Source organism: Lampris incognitus, chromosome 2, assembly GCF_029633865.1.
Source record: "Lampris incognitus isolate fLamInc1 chromosome 2, fLamInc1.hap2, whole genome shotgun sequence".
In the NCBI taxonomy this organism is placed as follows: domain Eukaryota; kingdom Metazoa; phylum Chordata; class Actinopteri; order Lampriformes; family Lampridae; genus Lampris; species Lampris incognitus.
The window spans coordinates 40,352,620-40,375,851 of record NC_079212.1 but is presented as its reverse complement, the minus strand read 5'-3'; the positions used below and the strand labels follow the sequence as shown (position 1 = coordinate 40,375,851).

The 23,232-nt window shown below is 44.3% G+C and overlaps 2 protein-coding genes across 3 annotated transcripts in view; one reads left to right on the top strand and one right to left on the bottom strand.

The window, feature by feature from the left end:
* Positions 1–249: 249 nt before the first annotated feature.
* On the top strand, positions 250–8,924 carry si:ch73-70k4.1 (uncharacterized). The gene is made up of 5 exons (XM_056273165.1): positions 250–434; positions 858–1,005; positions 2,480–3,147; positions 5,027–5,130; positions 8,850–8,924. The coding sequence occupies exons 1-4, from the start codon at positions 274–276 to the stop codon at positions 5,097–5,099; spliced, it is 1,050 nt and encodes a 349-aa protein (XP_056129140.1). The 5' UTR covers positions 250–273; the 3' UTR covers positions 5,100–5,130; positions 8,850–8,924.
* The window catches only part of prkcz (protein kinase C, zeta), a 157,233-nt gene continuing 141,335 nt past the window's right edge, over positions 7,335–23,232 (bottom strand). The window contains exons 17-18 of one of the 2 annotated variants that reach the window (XM_056273162.1): positions 22,293–22,408; positions 7,335–9,211 (exon numbers count right to left, since the gene is read on the bottom strand). In XM_056273162.1, coding sequence (XP_056129137.1) covers positions 9,124–9,211; positions 22,293–22,408 — 204 coding nt within the window. In that variant the 3' untranslated portion in view covers positions 7,335–9,123. The remainder of the gene's footprint in view (positions 9,212–22,292; positions 22,409–23,232) is intronic. The other variant, XM_056273163.1, reaches the window with a different exon arrangement.

Genomic DNA, 23,232 nt, shown 5'->3' with positions numbered 1-23,232 from the left:
TCAGAAAAAAAAGAGCTTATGACTGTTATTCATCATATGTGGTAGTGTAGCTGTCGGTTTATGCAAAGTCCGTAGCATTGATGAAGCAGGAGCATCCCTTGTTTATAGAGTCTCGACGCAGTTATAATGAGATCTCCTTCCCCCAGTGTTTGTGCAGCAGACCTTTCAAACCCCGGCGGCCCGTTCTGGGTGTTTAGGCCTTTAAATGACGTCAACGGACAAACCCGGAAGTCGCCGTTCTGCCGGGAAAGTAGAAACTCCGACTCAAACGACATGTCCGAGAAACGTCCCAAATCTAAACTGAAAAGAAAGAAGTCCGCTGTCGAAGAGCACCGCACGGATGGATCTCACAAAGGGACGACGCCAAAAAGCAATGTATCGCTCGCTTCCGGCGACGTTAAAACGGGTTTCGACAGCTGCAAGGCGATTCAGGGGTAGGTTGGTGCTGTTTGTTTACGCCGCGTGCGCCTCGTTAACGGGCGGACAAGCTGCGCGCTAAGGTCACACCTGCTTTTGCGCCCCTGAACGCTACCGAGGCTGTCACCTTGCGACTTAACACATGGGCTGGAAAGAGGAAGGCTGCGGGGCCGACGTCATCGCGTTTACCCTTAGAAACATGGCAGCGCGGTTAAACTTTTGCAAATATGTGTTTAGTGTCGTTATATTGTTTATGATCTGTCATACTTGTAAACGCAAGAACGACCCCCCCCCCCACCACCACCAGCCTCGACGACCACACGCAAAACGCAGTGAACACGAACGCTGCAAAGGCGCAACAGAGAAGGCTGTTCTGTGATCCATCGCCGGTAGAGGCATAATAGGCATAATCGAACCCCTTTCCTTCTTTTGGTTTGTAGGTCTGCAATTACCGCAACGGGATGGTGGAGCAGAGAAGACCCCTCTACAGTAGAAGGTCTATGGGCCTTAACATTGAGAGCTGCACTGCCTTACATAGAGACCAAGCCATGGGGTCAAGTTCCTGCCCTTCCAGAGCCATCTGCAGTGGTAGGGGGGGGTCATGGGGTGTTAAATGGATGTGTAAATGTAACAAAACCAGTGATACTCGTCTCCAAAATACCAGGTAGTTGGCTTGGTTGTAAAGAGCCATGAGAGCCAGCTCCAGCAGTGTATGCTCTCTTTATTAAATGAAATGTTTCTATTTTTGAATACTGAACAAAAACGACTGGAGTTACTTGAGTGTTTGCCATTTCGTACTGTAATACCACTGACGGATGAAAATAGCTCAGTGGAAGCTGAGCTCAGCAAAATGGCTACTGCGCCGTCCCTTCCAGACAGGCATGTCGTCTGGGCTGTTACCGGCTTTCAGCGCTTCACTGGCAGTTTGGGGTCACATATACTCAATGTGAACCGATCCCTTTGACCAGTAGCTGATGCAAGCTCGCTGACGATAAATAATTTACTCAAGGAGCCTCCCTGAGGGAAGCCTTTCTCAGTCCTTGTGCTTGGACCACTAGACGAGCATTATGCTAATGTAATTGGCAAAATACAATTTCTTTTATATATATTTTTTAAGTTTAAGATTTTTTTTCAGTTTGAGTCATGTTTGTTTGAGGCTTGGAGGCCTGACAAATAGGCACCAGCTAAATATACATTGTTATTCATATGTAGGTTCGTATTTCTGGTTTCTTCTTTTTTCCACCATTGTTAACCAGTAATTTATTACCTGTTGAATTCAGGTGACAGATGTGGAGGAAAACGGTAAATGTCACACTCCTAGATGTAGGCCTACAGGATACAACCATAGTCTTGCATCGCTCTCTTTTTAGGTGTTCAAACTGTTTTCAGAATCGTTCACTCGTTCCCTCAGTATGGTGCTCTATAGAGAGCAATAAATGGAGCTTTCGGCCAATACTAAATCGTCATATTGTGGCTTCTTCTCATCCTGTCATGCCGTATTTGACAGTGACACAATGCACAAAGTAGTGTGCATCAATTGGATTCTACATTTTCAGTTGTATTATGTGAATATTTGAAGGACAGGGTTAGGAACAAGTATATTAGAGGGACTGCTCAGGTTGGACAGTTTGGAGACAAAGCAAGAGAGACGAGATTGAGAGGGTTTGGACATGTGTGGAGCAGAGATGCTGGCTATATTGGTAGAAGGATGCTGAATATGGAGCTGCCAGGGAAGAGGAAAAGAGGAAGGCCAAAGAGGAGGTTTATGGTTGTAGTGAGGGAGGACATGCAGGTGTCTGGTGTGACAGAGGAAGATGCAGAGGACAGGAAGAGATGGAAACAGATGATCCGCTGTGGCGACCCCTAACGGGATCAGCCGAAAGTAGTAGTAGTAGTAGTAGACTAAATAAATAGTGAATACATTTTATAGTTAGTATTGGGACACTTGAAATGGAGGAAGGTGAATATAGTGTACTATATAGCAAACATAGGGAAAGATTTGGACACAGCTTCAGTCTTTCCTGATATTATAGCCCTTCTTTTACGTTTTATTTCATTTCAGAAACACTCAACACTGCAGTTGGGTGACTGGCTATGCTGTGACCACAGCAATGACGTACCTCCCCTTCCCGAGCCCCATCCATCTCCCGGTGCTCTACTCAGCTCGCATCCCCTTCCCAACCCCTCCCATGAGGAAGTCTGTTCCCCAGTCCACAAAAGGACATCAAACACTCCAAGTCCTCCGGCGTCCCCTTGTAAAGTGGGACGACTGGCGGCGAACAACGTCCGTGCTTCTCTTGCCCCGGGTAGACGGCAGACACTAGAGAATGGGGAACCTACAACATCCAGCCAAGCCAGGGACACGAATGACTGCAAGTGGAGGCCCCGCCCACCACCCGCCAAAAGACGTCCATCGGCGGTCCCGGATTATCAGCCCTCTGTCAGAGCCTGGGCAACGGCGCCATCGCTGAAACTTGGGCTTGCAAGAGGGAAGGAGAAGGATGGAGACAGTGGGCTCACCAGAAGGCAGCCGCTTGCACACCAGGGGGAGACCTCTGACAGCCGTGCTCCCCAGCAGCCGGAGGGCAAGGCTGGAAAAGGAGGAGCAGAGGCCCGAGTGGAGGGGCAGGAGGAGGAGGAGGTGCTTAATTGCAGAAGGGATGGCAGCGATGGAGGAGGAGGAGGTGGCCTGCAGAGGTGTCCTATGTGTTTGATGAAGTTCCCTGCTGGGTAAAGATTGCGCCTCACCTCTTTATAGACATGTTTATCATGCTCTAGCTAAATTGCTCCCAAAAGCTTTTTTATTCAGCAACGTTTCGATCAGTTAGATCTTCCTCAGACCTAATTTAGTGTGCAGACCTTACTCCTTCATTCTAGTTTTGCTATTTCTGTCGTGCACCTTAATATTTTTTTGGATGTGCGCATGCTTGGTTCATCTCACCATGCTCTAGCTGACATTTGCTATTCCTGTCCCCCATCTTTCTATATCTGTCAGAAATTTCTATTCAGCCCCCCCCCTCCCTTTTTTTTGTGCTTCTTTCCAGACTTATCCAATGGCCACTTGTTTGCGCTGTCATTTTCTGCAATATCCATATTTCTTTCCCCTACTTTCAGCCAGTAATAATGGTCCTTTGAAGGAATCAGAGGGCGACTGACATGTTGGATGGGGCTGGTGAATATGAGACCATTATAGGACTCGCTTGATATTTCATTCAGTTTTCACTTTCACTTTGCTTTCTGTAGTACCTTTGTGTGTTTCTCCCTTGCACTGCTGGAACACTTCAAACAGATAAGTAAGCGTTCATGTGTACTTGATATTGAGGGTGGTCTGGTTTATGCTGTCATCTGCTGTTTTGCTGCACCGTGCAGTGCCAGATCAGTTGTACCTTCCATACATTGTTTTTCTGACTTTTAACAGTACGTCATTTCATTCACCACATGCAAAGCTGACATACCCTCGATTGTGTAACCCCCCCTCCCGTGCTGTTGCAACACATACACAAGCTACAACAGCGAGAAATGAGAGTCTCCAGAGCAAAATGGCAAATTGTTTCATCCAGATGGGTCAAAAAGTCACTCGAAGCGAGGTGGACTTTAAAAGTAGGAGGACGAGGCCATGAAACTGGGCTTCAGTCCAGCAGGCCGTGGGTCTCTCTCTCTCTCCCTTTCTGTCACTCGCTCTCTCTCTCCCACTCTCTCTCCTCTCTGAACAGGCTGGTCTTTGTGTTACAGTGGCCTTGGTCCTAGCCTGGCTCTGCTCCCTGAGCCTGCTCCTCTTTAGGCAGGCACTGTGTACCTTGGCCCTGGCTGCACAGCCTCACTGTGCTCTCTCCCAGAGCGCTCTCTGGGTGTCTTTGGGTCAGAACCAAAAACAATGGACTCCTCTGTGTTGGAGGGAGGGAGAAAAAGGAAGACGGAGTGGACGGCATGATCTCGCCATCTTTTGCTTTTACTTTGATTCTATTCTTTTATCTGTTTTCCTTGTAATCCGCTTCCAGTGTATGTGCACAGACAGCACACATGCACATACACACACTCACTCTATATAAAAAATATGAATACAGATACCGAAATCCATCAATAAGAACAGTTGCCCTTTTGTACGCGGAGGTTTTGAGAAAAAAATAAAGTTCCACTTTCATTGCAGCAGTAATTTTGCCAGAGGGTGGATGTGCTGTACTGAACAAAGCTTTCTTCTACACTGAAGAGGTTTTTTCCAACGAGACTCTTGTCAACGTGACAGTGGCAAAAGCAGGAAAAAAAAATGATGGGGAACTGTACATTGGGATGGTCGGAAATGGGTTTTTTTCCCCTCTGATTCTGTTAGTTTTTCCTTCTCTGTTTCACCACTGTGTTGAGAACTCCCCTCGTCTGCATGGCGCCCACCAAGAAGAGTCTTCATAAAATGACCACCACTCGTACGTTAATGAATCTGCTCAATCATTGACATTTACAGTGAATACAGTTTCATATTTTGCTGACTTATCTGAGGTAGGGAACGACTTCGTCAAGGATGAGTTGGCCTTATGGCACAGCGTCGTATGAACAGAGCTATGTCTGCTGTGAGTCAGTAGTAACACCGCGGATCTCCTTGTGTCTGACTCTCTAGGTTCATGCAGATGGACTGTGACAGCCACCTGGCCCTGTGTCTGTCAGAGTTGAGTATGGACATGACGTGGTGAACCCGAGAGGACGCTAGCCATTTTCCAAATGGTAGGGATAACCCTATAACCCCACACCCTGAAAAGAAGAATAGACTAGAATACGCTTGGTCATTGTACATACATACAATGAAATTCATTCTTTGCATTTAACCCATCCTAGCTGTGTAGCTAGGAGCCATGGGCAGCCGCCGTGCAGCACCCGGGACCAACTCCAGTTATTTCTTCCTATTGCCTTGGTCAGGGGTCAGGTTCGAGCCGAGGACCTTCTTGCTGTGAGGCAACAGTGCTAGCCACTGGGCCACCGTGCCACCATGTTGTCTTGGAAAAACCACCAGTCCGGGCGGCAGCACTTCACCACATATTTACAGAAAGCATTTATGCCAAGCGTTGTTAATAAGTTACAACAGCTGGTCCAAAAATCTTGCCACTTTTCAAAGAAGTACCCCTCCAAAATCTCTACTACTATTTCACCTGTTGTCTTGTGTCACTGACCACCGTTTCGGCACCATTTGAGCCGATTGCTTCCACTTAGTCACTTTGACTCTTTTTATTTTTTGGCAGCACGGTGGCCCAGTGGTTAGCGCTGTCACCTCACAGTAAGAGGGTCCTGGGTTCGAACCCCGGGATTGTCCAACCTTGAGGGTAATCCCAGGTCGTCCTTTGTGGAGTTTGCATGTTCTCCCCGTGGCTGCGGTGGGTTTTCTCCAGGTGCTCCGGTTTCCCCCACCATCAAAAAGACATGCATGTTAGGGTTAATACTCCTGTCTGTGCCCCTGAGCAAGGCAATGGAAAGAAGAACTGGAGTTGGTCCCCGGGTGCTGCAGCTGCCCACTGCTCCTAGCTACACAGCTAGGATGAGTTAAATGCAGAGTATAATTTTTCCACGGGGATCAATAAAGTGTCTCAAAATAGAAAATTTAAAGAAATTTGTTTTTATATAGGATCATCCAACTTGCCCTATTCTTTAGGAGTTGGGACACCAAAATACAAATAAACCACTCTCTCTGCCATTAAGCAATGTACTATTCTCATTGATCACAAAACAAAGCGTTCAGAGGATATTTGTCATAAACCAAAGCTTCGTACTTTCTGTTCATTAAAACAAGAATATTTATGTGAAAAATATGTTCTGTCATGACTGACCAAAGGTCAGAAGATCTCTGTGTGCACAGTTGGGTGCAGGTATCTTGCCCCGACACCTTGAGACGGTCCCGATCAGGGTACTGATGGAAAACGTCTGTGTATTTATTGTAATCTAGGGCAAGTTGAAAATGAAACCCACTGTGTAACGTCCTGCCTGCCTTTTTACCACGATGGTCATGTTAGATTGTGTAAGAACACCGAGCACATGGAAATGCTCTGGCTCAGTGACGGAGGGAAACTGAAGTGGTTGTTTGATAATAACGTGTTTGCACTGGCAAATTTGATTCATAAGGCTGGGGACAGACGTAAAAGGGAAACTTACAATCGAGGTTTTGAGTTTTGTTTTCATTGGCTATTAAAGCTATCAATTCATCATGTGGTAAACGGAAACATGGTAAATTGAAAACGAAATTTGTCCTGTTATTCGATATTATGACGGAGTCTATAATCCTGTAAGGGGTGGGTTATTTATGACAAGACACAGAAATAAACTTTATTTATGCATACGAAATGCAGAAGTGACAACCACCCCCCCTGTTATTTTTTAATGATTTCTCAATATTGAATCATTACCTCCTGATCTGAGTTCAGAGAGTCTCGGGTGTTGCAATACCAGTTCCTGGATGGCAAATACAGATTTATTTATTAAACATCAGTTAAACATTTTTTTTTCTGCTGCAGTTTGCGAAAAGAAGGGACCGAGCTCACGGAAAACCAGTATCTTTAATAATAATTACAGATATTTACAAAGATGTTTTCTAAAACAGAATTAAGCACATCCAACCTGCAAATGTTAGAACATAATCATGAACTAAGTTGAGGGCTCTTGTCATTTTGTTTTTTGTGTTGTTTTGTTTTAAACAAACATTTTTATCAGAGATTTTATCAGCCGTACTGTAATGTATTATAACTTAAAGGACTTCCATCTCATCTATTGGTCCCTCAAGAAGATAAATGTCACAAACATAATTTTCCTTGTGTGCAAAAGAAAGATAAAAATGATTTGTGACAATAATGAAATGCAGCAAATAAGATGGAATTGTTAAAAAAAAGAACTTAATGTTTAAGTGATTTCCAGCTCTTTAGTGGTTGGTGTGTGTGTGTGTGTGTGTGTGTGTGTGTGTGTTCGTTCATCGGTTGTTCATTCATGCGCTTGTGAACGGTATTAATGGGCTACCTTATCAAGTCGTCTCCCCCAATGTTCATTATCCATCTTCGTTTCTTCCTGACCTCTGCTGGCTCCTCAGCTAATTGACACCCTTTGACCCCTTGGACCATATTTTCAATCTTATAGCGCCATTATCCAAATACTCGGGGTCCAATTTCATCCGATGACTCTTTGGGACGTGCAAAAATGTTAGCATCTAAAGGGGCTCATTCATGATACGGGAGTCTTCAGAGGCAATCTGTTGTTTTCTGTTAACCGTTTTATCTGTGGGAATTTTTTTTATCAGTGCACTCAGTTTAATGATAAATTCATTACTGTGCATGTTGATTTTTATGATATATCCCCCTCCTCTTGCCCGTACAGCGGTCCTGACTTGGAAATCTGGTGCTTTCTGTGACTAAAACCTTCCCACTACGTTATGAATGTCATCTGCTGCACAGCTGTCAGCCCTCTTGTATCTCTGCATGACACGGTCACCAGTGTGTGTATTTGAAGAGGATAGGCTAAAATTATGAATTTGACATTCAGAGCGACTGGTGAGCGCCACACAATGTCTTCTTCAAAGTCCGCGTCAACCCTTCTCCGTAGTGCTCTTCCTCAGTGTATTTTACTTGTTTCACCAGCTCTCTCCAGTTCTGATTTAGTCAGTATTGGACATTAAAACACTGTCAGTCAGTACCATAAATTAAGCTTGTCAATCAATAGGAAAAAAAATAATCATTCATTAGATTCATTTACCTTCTGTCACAACCGAAGCAGGTTACCGTGCATCATAAATACTAATTTCATCCAGAGACCTATGGGTTTACTCAAAGTATGGCAGAATTTGTTGTTTCAATTGTTCTCCTTTGACTGATCCCACACTAGGTTAAGATATTCAACGAGAGATAAGTGCAATCAGAGACGAGGCACTTCCTAAATCAAAAGTTGTCTCCCAGTAAGTGTTTTTCCCGTTCATGAAAACCAGCTGCTGTGGATGACAACCAAAAGAAAGTTTGTGGTCACAGATGAAAATGGGCCACTTGCATCAATGAAAAGGCATCGTCAATTTGGATTCACTACCTACATTATGGTACACAATAATAACGTCATTGTTTTTCTTTGTCATTTTACATTCTTGTTTTGCTTGAGGCGTTGCCCCCTACAAGTTAGAAAAAAAAAAGGAATTAACAAAAAAAAAAAAAAAAGTGCACATAAATTTTCAAGTTCAAAAATGGAACCGTCATATTCACCCAGGGATGCGAAAACGGGTTAAAATGTGTCTGTGATGGCAGGCACAGAATGAAGTAGCTTCCTGTTCAAATTACAAAGCCAGTCGTATTTTGACACAAAGGTGGACTTTCAGAGGAGAGATAGAAAAGAAGCCGGAGGAGTGAGGGGGAATGAAAAAGGACAATGGAACAACTGAGCTTGAGGGAATGTTTTTATAGTCCAGTGTCTTTGTTTTTCCCTTGCAGATACCACCAAAGAAGAGATCGGTACCTCAGCAAAGTAATGCAGATCCGCCATGGAAGAAGGGAAGAAGGTCTCACGACTATCTTTTTTTCTTTCTTTCTTTTTTTTTTTTATCCCCTTTGGCTCATTCACAGGTCAACAGGGGGAGGAGGAGGGGGGCGAGTTAGTGCTTCTTGGTCTCTTACTTCTCGATATCGGCCTACAGGGTTAGCTAGCTATTCCAGGGTTTGGCCGACACAAAACAGCTGAGAAGAAGAAGCGAAGCTCCTCTCTCCCTCATACAGACTCTTCTGTGGATAGCAGCAGGGGGTTGATGTACTCGAATCCCTCGAACTCCGACTGGTCTATTCTCTTGATGACGTCCCTGGGAGAAAGGGGGAAAGACAGGACAGAGTTCAGCCCAGAGCGTAAACTTTAACCACACCACCAGTTACACAATGCTTGGTGCACCACCAGTGGATTTCACGTGGAGGCGTCAGTGCATCTGAAAGCTGCTTGGCTGTGTGTTTAACTAGATGTCTTTGGCTTTGAAAGACGTCTTTCTTAGAACTTGAACATATGACCTACATTGCAATGCACTGGGTGCAATACAACAGTGTCTTAAGGTTGTACTGGAAGAAAAAAAAATCACAGCCTTAATGGTTATTTGATATATATTTGAAGGCAGAATAATTGATACTAAAATAAAAAAGCCATCAGTGAAAATGTGATAAAGATTTCAAGCTTTTTTTTACATGCCCCTAACCTGAACTTACCTGGTTTTGCTAGTAGCAATAGCACTAGCTAGACAGGGTTAAAGCTTGGTTTTAAACGGGCTAGTGGTGAAAAAACCCTTTTTGTTTTGCTGTAATATGCTTAGATGATATTCAGTTGGGTCAAATGTTGTGCGTTGAGAAAGGGAATCTATAATGCTTCCGTTTTACGGGGCTGCGCTCGGCTCTAATCCATTATTTGTCCTCGCTAATTGCCCGCTTCTTCTTTGCTGAATTTGTTAAATGATATGTGCCTCCGCCGGTCTACGCTCTTCCCCTTAGATCTAGACCCGTGCAACAAGCAGCGAGGAGTTAAAGAAAGGACACCATTTAGACTAATCAGCAGTGGAACGCCTGCTGCTTCCATTAACAAAGTCATAACGGCGGCTAAATGGAGTGTAACGCCGTGACCGGGGGCTTGAGTGGCTGAGTAAAAATAAATGTACGTCCGTACAGACAACAGCTGCTGTGTCTTCTCCTGCAGCAACATCTGTTGAGTGGGGGCAGAAAAGTCCAACCCAGAAAAGCTTCTCTTGCAAGGAGAAGATGGAGAGGCTTTTTCCCCCCTGGGAGACGGGGGCTAATGCAGTGACCTTTAGTACGCACAGATCCCTCGATTGAAACGGGTGAAACTTATGACACCATTAAGAACCGCTGTGAAAAATGGTGTCGATTTTGTTGGTTCTTAGAACATTCTTTGCATGCTTATCTCAGATGTAGGAGGGTAACACATTGTGGGCCAATATACTGTTTTCATTGGATCATGTTATCTTGGCCAGAATTGAAATTATATCTGCACTGATGGGCTTCATCTGGTGAAAGGTGTGTATACATGTCCATAGCTGTAAAAACATGACTGTTTCTATGGGGGAACTTTAAGGTTCTCCCATAGAAACCTTCACCAGGTCGTCTTTATACCTTTATGTCAGATGTTATGGCAGCGCCTCGATTTCTAAACTCGAGCAGTTCTTTGTCACCCCTTTGTTACAGTGGCATGTCTCAGTGTAAAGCTAGTGCCAGATAAGTTCGCTCAGATTTCTCCAAATCATGTTTCTTTGCTGTAGACAACACTCAGAATCAGCTGTTTTTATGTGGTCTTGTTGAGGTGTTGACTAGATTTCGGGTTGCCACCCGTCCCTTATAATAATGTCCCTTATAAAATCGGCCTGTATTGGAAAATGCTGCGTCCCATGTTGAATCAATAAGGGATGCGATTTGCCCCGTATTTTCGTACATGATGTTTCATATGTACACTAGTTCGTCAGAGTGCTGAGAATAACACAACATCGAGTAAAACCAGTCCAGTTATACAAGTGGAGAGAAGTTTAATTTCAGTGGTGAGCTGCAGACCGACAAGCTCTGCACGCTGCATCAGACTGCGCGTCAGCATCATGCCGTCATCGTTCCATTAGGCCCGACTCAGTGGCTGCCTTGTACAGTTAATAATAGCGCCCTCAGTCGCCTGCAGTTACTGATGGTTTCCATTTGTTTGGGATGAACACAATTTTGTGATGTTTCAGTCTTGTCTGTTTCAAACCAAAGTATAATATACATATTTGTAATTCTAAGTGCTTTTGTTATTTTGTCTTAATAATAAAGCATGTCAAACCATGTGTACCAGCATACTGGATCCCCCCCCAAAATAATTGCATCACCAAGGGGGGGGGCTTGCAGCAGGGGGCGTCCCTTATTTCTTCACATTTAAGGTGGCAACCCCTAGATGGATTTACACTAGCATAAACATTCAATTTCTGTAAGGACAAATTTAGGTGGATAATTAAGATATTTTTTTAAAACCCATCTGGTGGTCTATTCTGTTGCCTACCAACACGGGGATTGCCGGTTCGAATCCCAGAGTTACCTCCGGCTTGGTCGGGCGTCCCTACAGACGCAACTGGCCGTGTCTGCGGGTGAGAAGCCAGATGTGGGTATGTGTCCTGGTCGCTGCACTAGCACCTCCTCTGGTCGGTTGGGGCGCCTGTTCGGGGGAACTGGGGGGAATAGCGTGATCCTCCCACGTGCTACGTCCCCCTGGTGAAACTCCTCACTGTCAGGTGAAAAGAAGCGGCTGGCGACTCCACATGTATCGGAGGAGGCATGTGGTGGTCTGCAGCCCTCCCCGGATCGCCAGAGGGGGTGGAGCAATAACCGGGACGGCTCGGAAGAGTGGGGTAATTGGTCAGACGCAATTAGGAGAAAAGGGTGGTGGGGGGGGGGGGGTAAAAAAAAAACCAAACTCTTTTCTTTACCTTCTTAGTTGTCATCATGACATGCCTGACCATGACCTGGGCCCTTCATTTGTTGTTTGTGCAATGCTGTGTATGAGTTTGCCAAGATGTTATGCTTTTTCCACATTACTTATTTCCTCTTATGTCTGTTTTTATTTGCTCATGCCTGTGTTTTTGTTCGACTGTAATCATTTTGATCTCTTTTAAAAACACTTTGCTCAACATTTGTTGTTTCTAAATGTGCTCTATGAATAAAACTGAATTGAGTTGACTTGAGAGTACCAATCTCGTGGGCGCCTCTGTAGCCGAATGGCTACCGCACATACCACATGGCCACATCGTTGCAACCGTCGCCAATTCGAATCCAGCCAGTGACCTTTGCTGCATGTCACCCCCCCCTTCCCGTTTCCTGTCTGACTCTTCACTGTTGCTGTCTAATAATGGTAGGGGAAAAAATGCCACAAAAAAACAAAAAACAAACTATAATCTTGAAGATTCTGGTTGTGTTTTTTGGCACATTTCCCCGGGATCATGTACAAGCTGCTAACTAGTTTATCTACCACAACCAGCGTTGCCTGATAGGAGATGTTAAAGTATCGTATCAGAGGCTTAAAATTATCAAATTTTGAGGAAAATTGTCGTACGGGAGTCATAACCAAGAGAACAAATACGCATAAATTTATAATTTCAGAAAGCACGTGTTTATTGAGATGAACTACTTTATGCCACTGCCTAACATTGTTTAAAAAAACTTTTTTTTTTGGTGACCTAGTATTATGATGCATGGAAGGGGGTCGTTTTTCAGGACTCACTCAAATAAAAATGTCCCAACATTTAAAACAAAAGGCTAGCTGTTCAATGAACTAAATGCTATAATAGCAAACTGTAGCTACACAAGTTGTAGCCTGTTCAGCATCTACATGGAAATAAATAACATGCTAACCTTACCAGTTCACGTTCCGCATATCCTACTGTTGTGCTAGCTTCAAATAGGCTACTCTGTCCACGTAGGCTCCCGCCGCTTGCTGCACATTTGACGAGCTCATTTAACTTGTAATATGACGATAACTGCATTAAATATAGTATTAGCCTGTAAGTCACTGTATTCAATATGAAATACCTACAATTTCTGATTTATAAAGAGGATTTAGTTACAACTGACCTTAACATTGCCAGATCGTACTGTAACGATAGCTAACGTTAACGCTGGCTAACAATGGAAATTCAAAAAGAGTTTAAACTCTAACCCTAACTAACAACCAATCACGTCTAGTTCTGTGCCTACACCCTGTTGGATCTAGCATCAACCCATAAATATCTCCACCAAGGGGAAACCTCCTAGCCTGGGAAACACATGAACTCGCGAATGCTAATTAGCCCGGCTCCTGTCAGTTCATTTTCGATTTCCAAGAGGTGTTATCAACGGGCACTGACCAAAATGCCTCTGGACCAAATGGGACAGACTTACACCCAATCAGAGCAACAAAAAGTGTGACATAGCACTTAAACTTTTACAAAATTCTGTCTGAAATATGGCAAACATACCTTTCTGACCAACAAAAGCTTTAAGTGCAGTTGTTTGTTATCATTTTAAAGAAACTATACCATCCAGTTAAGTTAATACTGCCGCAATAGCGGATTCCTCAGACCGTTCCACATCAGCAGCAGCCAACGGTGCTCCTCTGTAAGTCAACATTATCCCCCCCCCCTCCATCCACATTCCGGGAAGACCGGCCCCTACTCTGCCTCTGATTGGTTAGCCCTCGCCCTAAACCTACCCTAGCCCTAACCTTAACCAACCTAACCAACAGACAAAACAAGTACTAGCCAATCAGAGAGAGTTCATGCGGGTTGGAAAAAAAACAAGGCTGAACGTTATTTTATGAAACCTGCCCCGTATTAGATAAACGGTTTTGATTGCCCCAACCCGGGCCAGGCCGGCTACAAATCTGTCTGAACAGGAGGCTGACCAGACATACACTCACTGGCCACTTTATTAGGTACACCTTCCTAGTACCGGGTTGGACCCACTTTTGCCTTCAGAACTGCCTTAATCCTTCGTGGTATAGATTCAACAAGGTACTAGAAACATTCCTCAGAGAGTTTGGTCCATATTGACATGATAGCATCACGCAGTTGCTGCAGATTTGTCGGCTGCACATCCATGATGCGAATCTCCCGGTCCACCACATCCCAAAGGTGCTCTATTGGATTGAGATCTGGTGACTGTGGAGGCCATTTGAGTACAGTGAACTCATTGTCATGTTCAAGAAACCAGTCTGAGATGATTCGAGCTTCATGACATGGTGCGTTATCCTGCTGGAAGTAGCCATCAGAAGATGGGAACACTGTGGTCATAAAGGGATGGACATGGTCAGCAACAATACTCAGGTAGGCTGTGGCGTTGACACGATGCTCAATTGGTACTAAGGGGCCCAAAGTGTGCCAAGAAAATATCCCCCACACCATTACACCACCACCACCAGCCTGAACCGTTGATACAAGGCAGGATGGATCCATGCTTTCATGTTGTTGACGCCAAATTCTGACCCTACCATCAGAATGTCGCAGCAGAAATCGAGACTCGTCAGACCAGGCAACGTTTTTCCAATCTTCTATTGTCCAATTTTGGTGAGCCTGTGCGAATTGTAGCCTCAGTTTCCTGTTCTTAGCTGACAGGAGTGGCACCCGGTGTGGTCTTCTGCTGCTGTAGCCCATCTGCCTCAAGGTTCGACGTGTTGTGCGTTCAGAGATGCTCTTCTGCATACCTCGGTTGTAATGAGTGGTTATTTGAGTTACTGTTGCCTTTCTATCAGCTCGAACCAGTCTGGCCATTCTCCTCTGACCTCTGGCATCAACGAGGCATTTTCGCCCACAGAACTGCCGCTCACTGGATATTTTCTCTTTTTCGGACCATTCTCTGTAAACCCTAGAGATGGTTGTGCGTGAAAATCCCAGTAGATCAGCAGTTTCTGAAATACTCAAACCAGCCCGTCTGGCACCAACAACCATGCCACGTTCAAAGTCACTTAAATCACCTTTCTTCCCCATTCTGATGCTCGGTTTGAACTGCAGCAGATCGTCTTGACCATGTCTACATGCCTAAATGCATTGAGTTGCTGCCATGTGATTGGCTGATTAGAAATTTGCGTTAACGAGCAGTTGGACAGGTGTGCCTAATAAAGTGGCCGGTGAGTGTATATGCCAGAGCAAATGTAAAACATGAGCTCGCAGATTCGTCTGGGCAAAGGGCAAAGAAGAATGGGGATAGTCAGAGAGATGAAAAAAAGTAGACAGAAGTACAAGGAGATGTGGTGTAAAGCAAAGACAGAGGTGGCAAAGGAAAAAGTGTATGGTGAGTTGTATGAGAGGCTGGAAACTAAGGAAGGAGGAAAGGACTCATACCGATTGGTTAGACATAGGGACTGAGCTAGGAAGGATGTGCAGCAGGATAGAGCGATAAAGGATAGAGATGGAAATGTGCTGATAAGTGAGGGGAGTGTGCTGAGAAGGTGGAAGGAGTACTTTTATGGGCTGATGAATGAAGAAAATGAGAGTGAGCGAAGGTTGGATGATGTGGGGATAATGGATCAGGAAGTGTGGTGGATTAGCAAGGAGGAAGTGAGGGCAGCTATGAAGAGGATGAAGAGTGGAAAGGCAGTTGGTCCAGATGACTGCCTATGGAGTATAATACCTGTGGAGGTATGGAGGTGTTACGGAGAGATGGCAGTGGAGTTTTTAACTAGATTGTTTAACACAATTTTGGAATGTGAGAGGATGCCTGAGGAGTGGAGAAGAAGTATACTGGTACTGATTTTCAAGAATAAGGGTGATGTGCAGAGCAGCAGCAACTACAAAGTTGATCAGCCACAGCATGACGACATGGAAAAGAGTAATAGAAGCAGTGGTGAGGAGGTGATGATTAGTCAGCAGCAGAGGCGGTGATGATTAGTGAGCAGCAGTATGGTTTCATGCCACGAAAGAGTACCATAGATGTGATGTTTGCTTTGAGAATGTTGATGGAGAATTATAGAGAAGGTCAGAGGAGTTACACTGTGTTTGTAGATTTAGAGAAAGCATATGACAGGGTGCCGAGGGAGGAGGTGTGGTATTGTATGAGGAAGTTGGGAGTGGCAGAGCAGTATGTAAGAGTGGTGCAGGATATGTATGAAGGCAGTGTGACAGTGGTGAGGTGTGTGGTAGGAATGACAGATGGGTTCAAGGTGGGTGTGGGATTACATCAAGGATCGGCTCTGAGCCCTTTCTTGTTTGCAATGATGATGGACAGGTTGACGGACGAGATCAGGCAGGAGTCTCCGTGGACTATGATGTTCACGAACGACATGTGATCTGTAGCGAGAGTAGGGTGCAGATTGAGGAGAGCCTGGAAAGGTGGAGGTATACACTGGAGCAAGGAGCGAGATTTAATACATATGCGTCAACGAGAGGGAAGCCAGCAGAATGATGAGGACGCAAGGAGTAGAGGTGATGAAGGTAGATGAGTTTAAATACTTGGAGTCAACTATTCGATGTAACAAGGACTGCAGAAGAGAGGTGAAAAAGAGAGTGCAGGCAGTGTGGGTGGAGAAGAGTGTCAGGAGTGAGTTGCCACAGAAGAGTATATTAGACAGGTCAGGTTGGACGGTTTGGAGACAAAGCAAGAGAGGTGAGATTGGAATGGTTTGGACATGTGTGGAGGACAGATGCTGGGTATATTGGGAGAAGGATGCTGAAGATGGAGCTGCCAGGGAAGAGGAAAAGAGGAAGGCCAAAGAGGAGGTTTATGGATGTGGTGAGGGAGGACATGCAGGTGGCTGGTTGACAGAGCAAGATGCAGAGGACAGGAAGAGATGGAAATGGTCATCTGCTACGTCGTTTACATCACCACCAATAATTAAGTGAGCATTTTTGTATTTCTCCATCTTTTTTTAAAATTCTACTGCTAGTTGGGTAAACGTGCTTTTTTGCCTAAAATTGTTATTATGTCCATAAATATTATTCACCTCCAGAACCACATTATCTATTCTAAGGACCAGGATAATCCATCTACCCTCTTCAGACAGGTGAGATTCTACCACATCTCCTTTAAATTTGTTGAACAGAAAAGCAACTCCTGCCTAGTGATTAGATTTAAGTAAATCTGATCTGATCCCCTCACTGACTTCTCCAAAATTTGCCATCATCATCACGAGTGAGTCTCTTGTAGAAGAATTAAGTCTGCATTTCAGCATCTACAGAACAGAAAAATAGCCTTCCTTTTAGTAATATTTAGTATTTATTTGGCATTAAGAGAAACTAATTTGAGATTAATGCAAGTAGTGGTTACCATAAAAACAGTAAAGATAAAAAAAGTTTGATGCCTACAAACGGGAAGATAAGAGTTATGAAGAACTCCTAGCCTTTTGGTAGAAGTTAGGAATACTCTGAACAATAAGAGTACCAAGGAACAAATTGTTGAACTGTTCTACAGTCGTGATATTATTAATATCTGTCTACTTAATTGTCCACTTGTCAACTATTCACTTGCCTTGTTTTTATACTGTTTGGTATTCTTTCGCTCTTGATGCGCCTGCTTGACCAGAGGCCACAGTTTGTTCCTGCAGTCTCTCTAAGAGCATGTCAGGTCCTTGGCTATATGGAGATTCGTCGTCTTCATGTCAGCATTACATGAGTCCTTCCAGATCTTGTATCTGTAGGTACGCTTGTTGAACTTCATAATAATTGGACGTGGTTTCTTGTCATCTCTGGGGCGCCAGACTCTGTGTACCACGTCAACCAGGAATCCGAGCTTACTTTTATCATCTGGTGCGATCTGGCTCATTATCTCCAGGACTTGCTCCCTCACATCTTCGTTCTCTTTTTTCTGGGAGGTTGATGAGACATAGATTCCATCTTCTGCTGTAACGTTCACCTTCTTCGGTTTTTCCTTGTAGATCCTCTATGCGCTTATCCAGTGTTTTCACCTCGTCTTTGGTCTCCTTTACTTGAAACCCACGCCCTTTCATCTCTTCTTTTACTTCATTAATGGCTGTTGTGTTTTTATTTATTCTCTGTGCAAAGACGGCGAAGTGTTCCTTCAGCTCGTAGATGGCTTTGAGAATGTCGGCGTTAGGAGACCATCTCATTCTAATTTTTGTTGACACATTTTCTTTGGGTTTGGACTCTTAACATAGGGTCTCAGTAAGGGGTGAGCAAAAACCATAGAAGGTCCTCTCTGGTTCTCTGTTCATCACCAGTCCTTCTTTTGTGTCCTTCTTTGCATCTCTCTTTGTCATTTTGGTCCACAAGCGAAATGTTGGTATTAGCTTGGTAAGCTAATTATGTTCTTGGTTGCTGCATGCTTTGAAGTTTTAGGGTATTTTTGGTTGTTAAAAGTTCTTATCTTGGCAGTTAAACTTGACTTGTCAGTGCATCTATCAAGATCCAGTAATTCAACAAGTTGTTAATCAGGAATCAGGAACATTTATTTGTCATTTCCTTCCATGTACCTGTGCACATGAAATGAAACGAAATAGCGTTTCCCCCAGCCCAAAGACAAAAACATATCCAAACTACAAGAACACATATCCAACTACAAAAAACTACAAAACACACACACACACACACACACACACACACACACACACACACACACACACACAGATATATATATATATATATATATAAAATCACTGTCCAAGAGAGCGAACACCAGAATGACTGTTGGAACTGCCAGTCTGCATGGGCTAGCAGTTAGCTTAGCAGCTTAGCTTGCCCTGTATTAAACAGCTGGCCTTGTAAAAAATAATATACGTAAGGTACTCAACTAATGTTGCAGAGTTCAACACAAGTCATCCACCACAGCCACCTTCTTAAAAAAAAACATGGTAGTCAAATGGATGACGTCAAGGTGTCTATGTCCATTATTTTAAACAGTCTATGGTCTCCACAGACAAACATTTGTATTTCTCCTTATGACTGCAAATGCAAGGGGGTCTATCAGTGGCCGATAGGCTGAATTGTCATCGTGTCACCTCATTCGGCAAAAGATAGTAACTTAACGAATTTTCTGAAAGTGAGAATCTTTGAGATTGGTACTTTAAGAAGGTTTCTTGAAACCGATGTGGGTTTCACTGACGCACTTCACTATCTCTCCAGAACACTCTGAGGCTGTAACAATAAGTGCGCTCATTTGATTTCCCCTGTTTTCCAAGGTGGGTTGGGTTCTCTCCTTTTCAAGGCCAGCGGTAAATGTTGAATATCCCACCCACATATAACGCGAGGACAAGCGAATGAAATGATAGTCTTTCTTTTAGTTAATTGGAGTAGTAACAAAAAAATATTTCTTCTGTACAACTTTGTTGTGAAGACACCATCCCCTGTGGAAGCAAGTTATTCCACCAGTGTCAGTAACCAGTGTAACAAATAGAGAATACAGTTTCTCTATCTGGAGTTCCTATCTCTGTGAAAACAGAATGGTAAAAAGACACAAAAGAGGAGAGAAAGTTTGGGAGTGAACCAAAAAATACAGAGCGCTCTCTAGCACAAATGTTGGCCTTTTTTCCCAGGCGTGGTTTAAAAGCATTGCCAGATGATAGAAACAGACAAGGGAAAAGAGAAAAAGGAGTGGAGTGGGAGAGAGCAGGGAAAGCTAAAATATTCAAAGTGCAAAAGAGGACAGATAGATGTGTAATGGTAAGTGTCTGCAGCATGTGTGAAAAAACACTGTGATCCCAGCTGTAGTGATTAAGGACTTAACATTTACTGTAAAATTACTTCTGCAGGGAGCATTCAGCTAGTAAGTTTAATAGGAGAATTTTCCAGCAAAAGGTTAACATTAGTGAGTGAGACGGCTCCTATCCTTGGGCAATTACATATGAGGGTATCAGCAATGGCTGCTGGGAGTAGCCAAGGTCTGATGCGATACAATACAGTGGCTTTGCCTGCACAATGGAAGAGGCTGCCACTTGTTAGGACTGGCAAATTCAAGGAGCTGGCGCATTGTTCTCTCTCTCTCTCTCTCTCTCTCTCTCTCTCTCTCTCTCTCTCTCTCTCTCTCTCTCTCTCTCTCTCTCTCTCTCAGCACGCCTGGGTTGCAATGCAGCCAAGTCGATCTCGAACATGGCGGGTTTACCCTTCTCTCTTCCCCAGTTCCCTGGGCATGGCTCACACTTTCCATCTTCTTGTGTGTGTGTGTGTGTGGCCTGAATATTTTTCATCCCCTTCTAACAGAGAAGTAGGTGACATCAGCTCTCTCCTTGGTAACAGAGAGATGCATCAGAGATGGAGGAACAACGCATGCATCTCCTCCTTTTTTTTTTTTTGGATGTGCGGTGGCGTTCGATGCTAGGTTAATTTCTCCACCAGTAGCTGTTGGAGGGCAACCCCCCCATTACCTCGCTGCTCCAATACCTGACCCCCTCCCCCCTTGCCTCTCACAGACTGTCATGGACCGTCATTGTCAAATCTTGCCACAAATGAAAGTGTCGGTGTTGCCTTGCCTTGGCCCCTTAATCAGCTGGCGGGGGGGGGGGGTTACCAACTGCTAGGTTGGTTTAAGAATCAACATTGGAGCGAGCAGGCCTACAGCACTTTCATACTGCAGGACAGCCCCGGGAAGCCACCCAAAGGCATCTGTCATAGGCACGGTGCATGATGAGCATTTAATAAGGTTCATATTAACATTGGATGCTCCTTCTAAGACTGCACTGGCATCCCACAAGGTTGTAATTACCCTTCATGAATGTTAAAAGTATTCTAGCTGCACGAGCGTGGAAACGCTCTTGTGTTTTATGTGTCAATCGCTGGCTCAACCTTTTTCCAGTCAACAAGCTGGCAGAGACAGAAGCAGTTATAACTGTCACTATCTAGTCGCTGACGAGTGGCAAGGCATTTTGCATTTCTGCAAATGCTTTGACGGTGTAAAGCGAGAGGGAAGGCTAGATGAAAGGGGGAATAACGTGACAAGTCAAAAGGTAAAGATCAAACTGATGACTCTATGGAAAGAGCTGTAGCCCACTTTTCCATAAAAATATTCTGGAATATCTCACTTGAATACATTTCCATCCCATACGGCTGTCCATGTGTAAGAGCTGATGGGGGGAATAGCTGCCAATGAAGTAGCTCTGTATGAAGACAGATAGTGATTATAAATCTGTTGAATTAAGAAAATCAGATGATTATTTTTTTTAATTCAGTCTTGCAAAAAGTTACCTGGGATTTTTACCCTCCCCCCTCAGGTTTCCTGTTGAAGTGACTATGGCAAAAGTGAGATCGGTTAGAATAGATTTTATAAAATCCAACCAAAAACACCAGAGCTCTGTGAAATGGGTCCAGCATGGTCTGAGGTTATAATGCTGCCAGGCATCATTTATTGCCAAAGCCTTAATGAAGCCATTTTGTGATTGCACAGAGAATGCAGCAACATCAAGAATTAGTGTGTTTTCGTGTGCTTAAACAGACTATCCGCAACAGTGGAACCCTGTTGTGCCAAATTTCTGTAGCCCATTCCCTCAGTTAACGTAAAACTCGGATTCCTATTAGATTCTCAAAGACAATGGGTCCATATTAATCAAAAACACTGATCCCAGCGGATTACTGTAGGGCACGTCTGGGGGGTGGGGTGGGGGGTTAGAGGGGGTGGGGGGTTTCAATGAATACAGAAGTTTGTAGGGGATGTGGCACCCCCCCCCCCACACACACACACTAATGATATGAGTATACACAGGGAAAGTGAAATTTTGGGGGGTTTTGTTCCACTTTCCTTTAACCAGGGAAGGTTTTTCTGTGAGCACAAATGCTCCTTTGAAGCAAATGCCCCTGCTATACAACTCCACAAACAACTGCAGACATGCACATCTGGGAACTGTCCGCTGCAACAAAACTCTCCTCCCGTTTGTCACTGAACAGTTTCAAAAACATCTTCTTAGTGTTGGACGCTCTAATAGAGGCTGAATTCCCCCCCAGAGGGGTTCGCTTGCAGATGGGGGGGTGATCTCAGGTCTGTTCATCATTTTGACTGTTTGTGTAATTTCCAGCGGACATGTGGAAGACTGTATTCTCTTAATCATACCCATACTTTGGTTTTAAAGGTCCCATGAAATTAATAATGTATTTTCATTCTCGTTACTTCTTTTCTCTGCACGTATTTTATATCTATTTGACGCAATGTTCTAGAAATTCTCCCCAAATTTTTTTAAAAAATAATAATACCACCAAATTGAAACTAGCCAACAGCACATCAACGTTCACATTCTTCTCTTTTCTTCTAAAAATGCCTTGTCATTGCTGGCTGTTAGTAAAATCAAACTCGCTCCCCCCACCAAATCCAGTTCTGTTTCATTCAGATCTCCATCACATGGTGGAAGCTCTCATGGGACCTTTAAGGATGGCAAGTCATTTTGTGCGAAGGCTCCTAAGAGTCGGTCAGTATGGTAAGCCTACGGCATGTTTTTTTTTGTGTGCTCGAATGAGACGTAATACGTACTCATCATCTGGTGTTAGCTGCACTGGTTCATTGGTAAACTGGGTGTCGAAGTTTTCGAGGCCGTAGTCGTCGGTGATCTGAGGTTTGAAGGGCGGTGTCACCAGTTTCTTCTCCAGCTGGGGGGAATGGAAAACAACAAATAAACACAAATTAGCAATATGCTCAATAAATCTTTTTTCGAAAAATAGACTTTATGAGACTGTGATAGAGGGTAAAGGAGCAAGGGGTAACATGCAAATCAGGTGGTGAACCAGACTTGAATGCAGAACATGTCTACACATATTGATCTAGCACTGCATGGTAGAAGCATGTTTTCCCGACAGGTGAATAACGCCATGCTTTTTCCTTGCATTGTATATTTTCTTACGAGGTGCATTATCTGGGCGATACACATACCCACAACCGGCTTTCCACCTGCAGACACGGCCAATTGTGTCTGTAGGGATGCCCGACCAAGCTGGAGGTAACACGGGGATTCGAACCGGAGATCCCCGTGTTGGTAGGCAACGGAATAGACCACCACGCCACCCAGACCCCCAGCTACGTGATGTCTAACATGAGCAGTTTCTGGTGGTTCTTCCTGAATCAATGCGTTTGAATCTTAGATTTTGATGGTACTGAGTTTTTCCATGATACCGATTTAACGGCAGCGGTATTTTGGGGCTGGGAAACTGCCCCCATGTCTGTGTTGTTGTAAACACAAAGAAAACTGGTCATCTGACCCCAACACTAAGCCTACCCTGAAAACACATCCGTAAACGCAGCACACATGTTGCTAAATGTTGAGATAGATGTCTAAATACTGAAAAAGTCTTTTAAAACTTTAACATCAGGGCGTTCGGGTGGCGTGGTGGTCTATTCTGTTGCCTACCAACACGGGGTTCGCCGGTTCGAATCCCCGTGTTACCTCCGGCTTGGTCGGGCATCCATACAGACACAA

Coding starts and splice junctions, on each gene's coding strand:
- si:ch73-70k4.1 (XM_056273165.1), top strand. CDS start 274: ATGTCCGAGAAACGTCCCAAATCTAAACTGAAAAGAAAGAAGTCCGCT. Junction 1,006..2,479: donor TTCCAGAGCCATCTGCAGTG/GTAGGGGGGGGT, acceptor ATTTCATTTCAG/AAACACTCAACACTGCAGTT. Junction 3,148..5,026: donor TTGATGAAGTTCCCTGCTGG/GTAAAGATTGCG, acceptor CTGACTCTCTAG/GTTCATGCAGATGGACTGTG.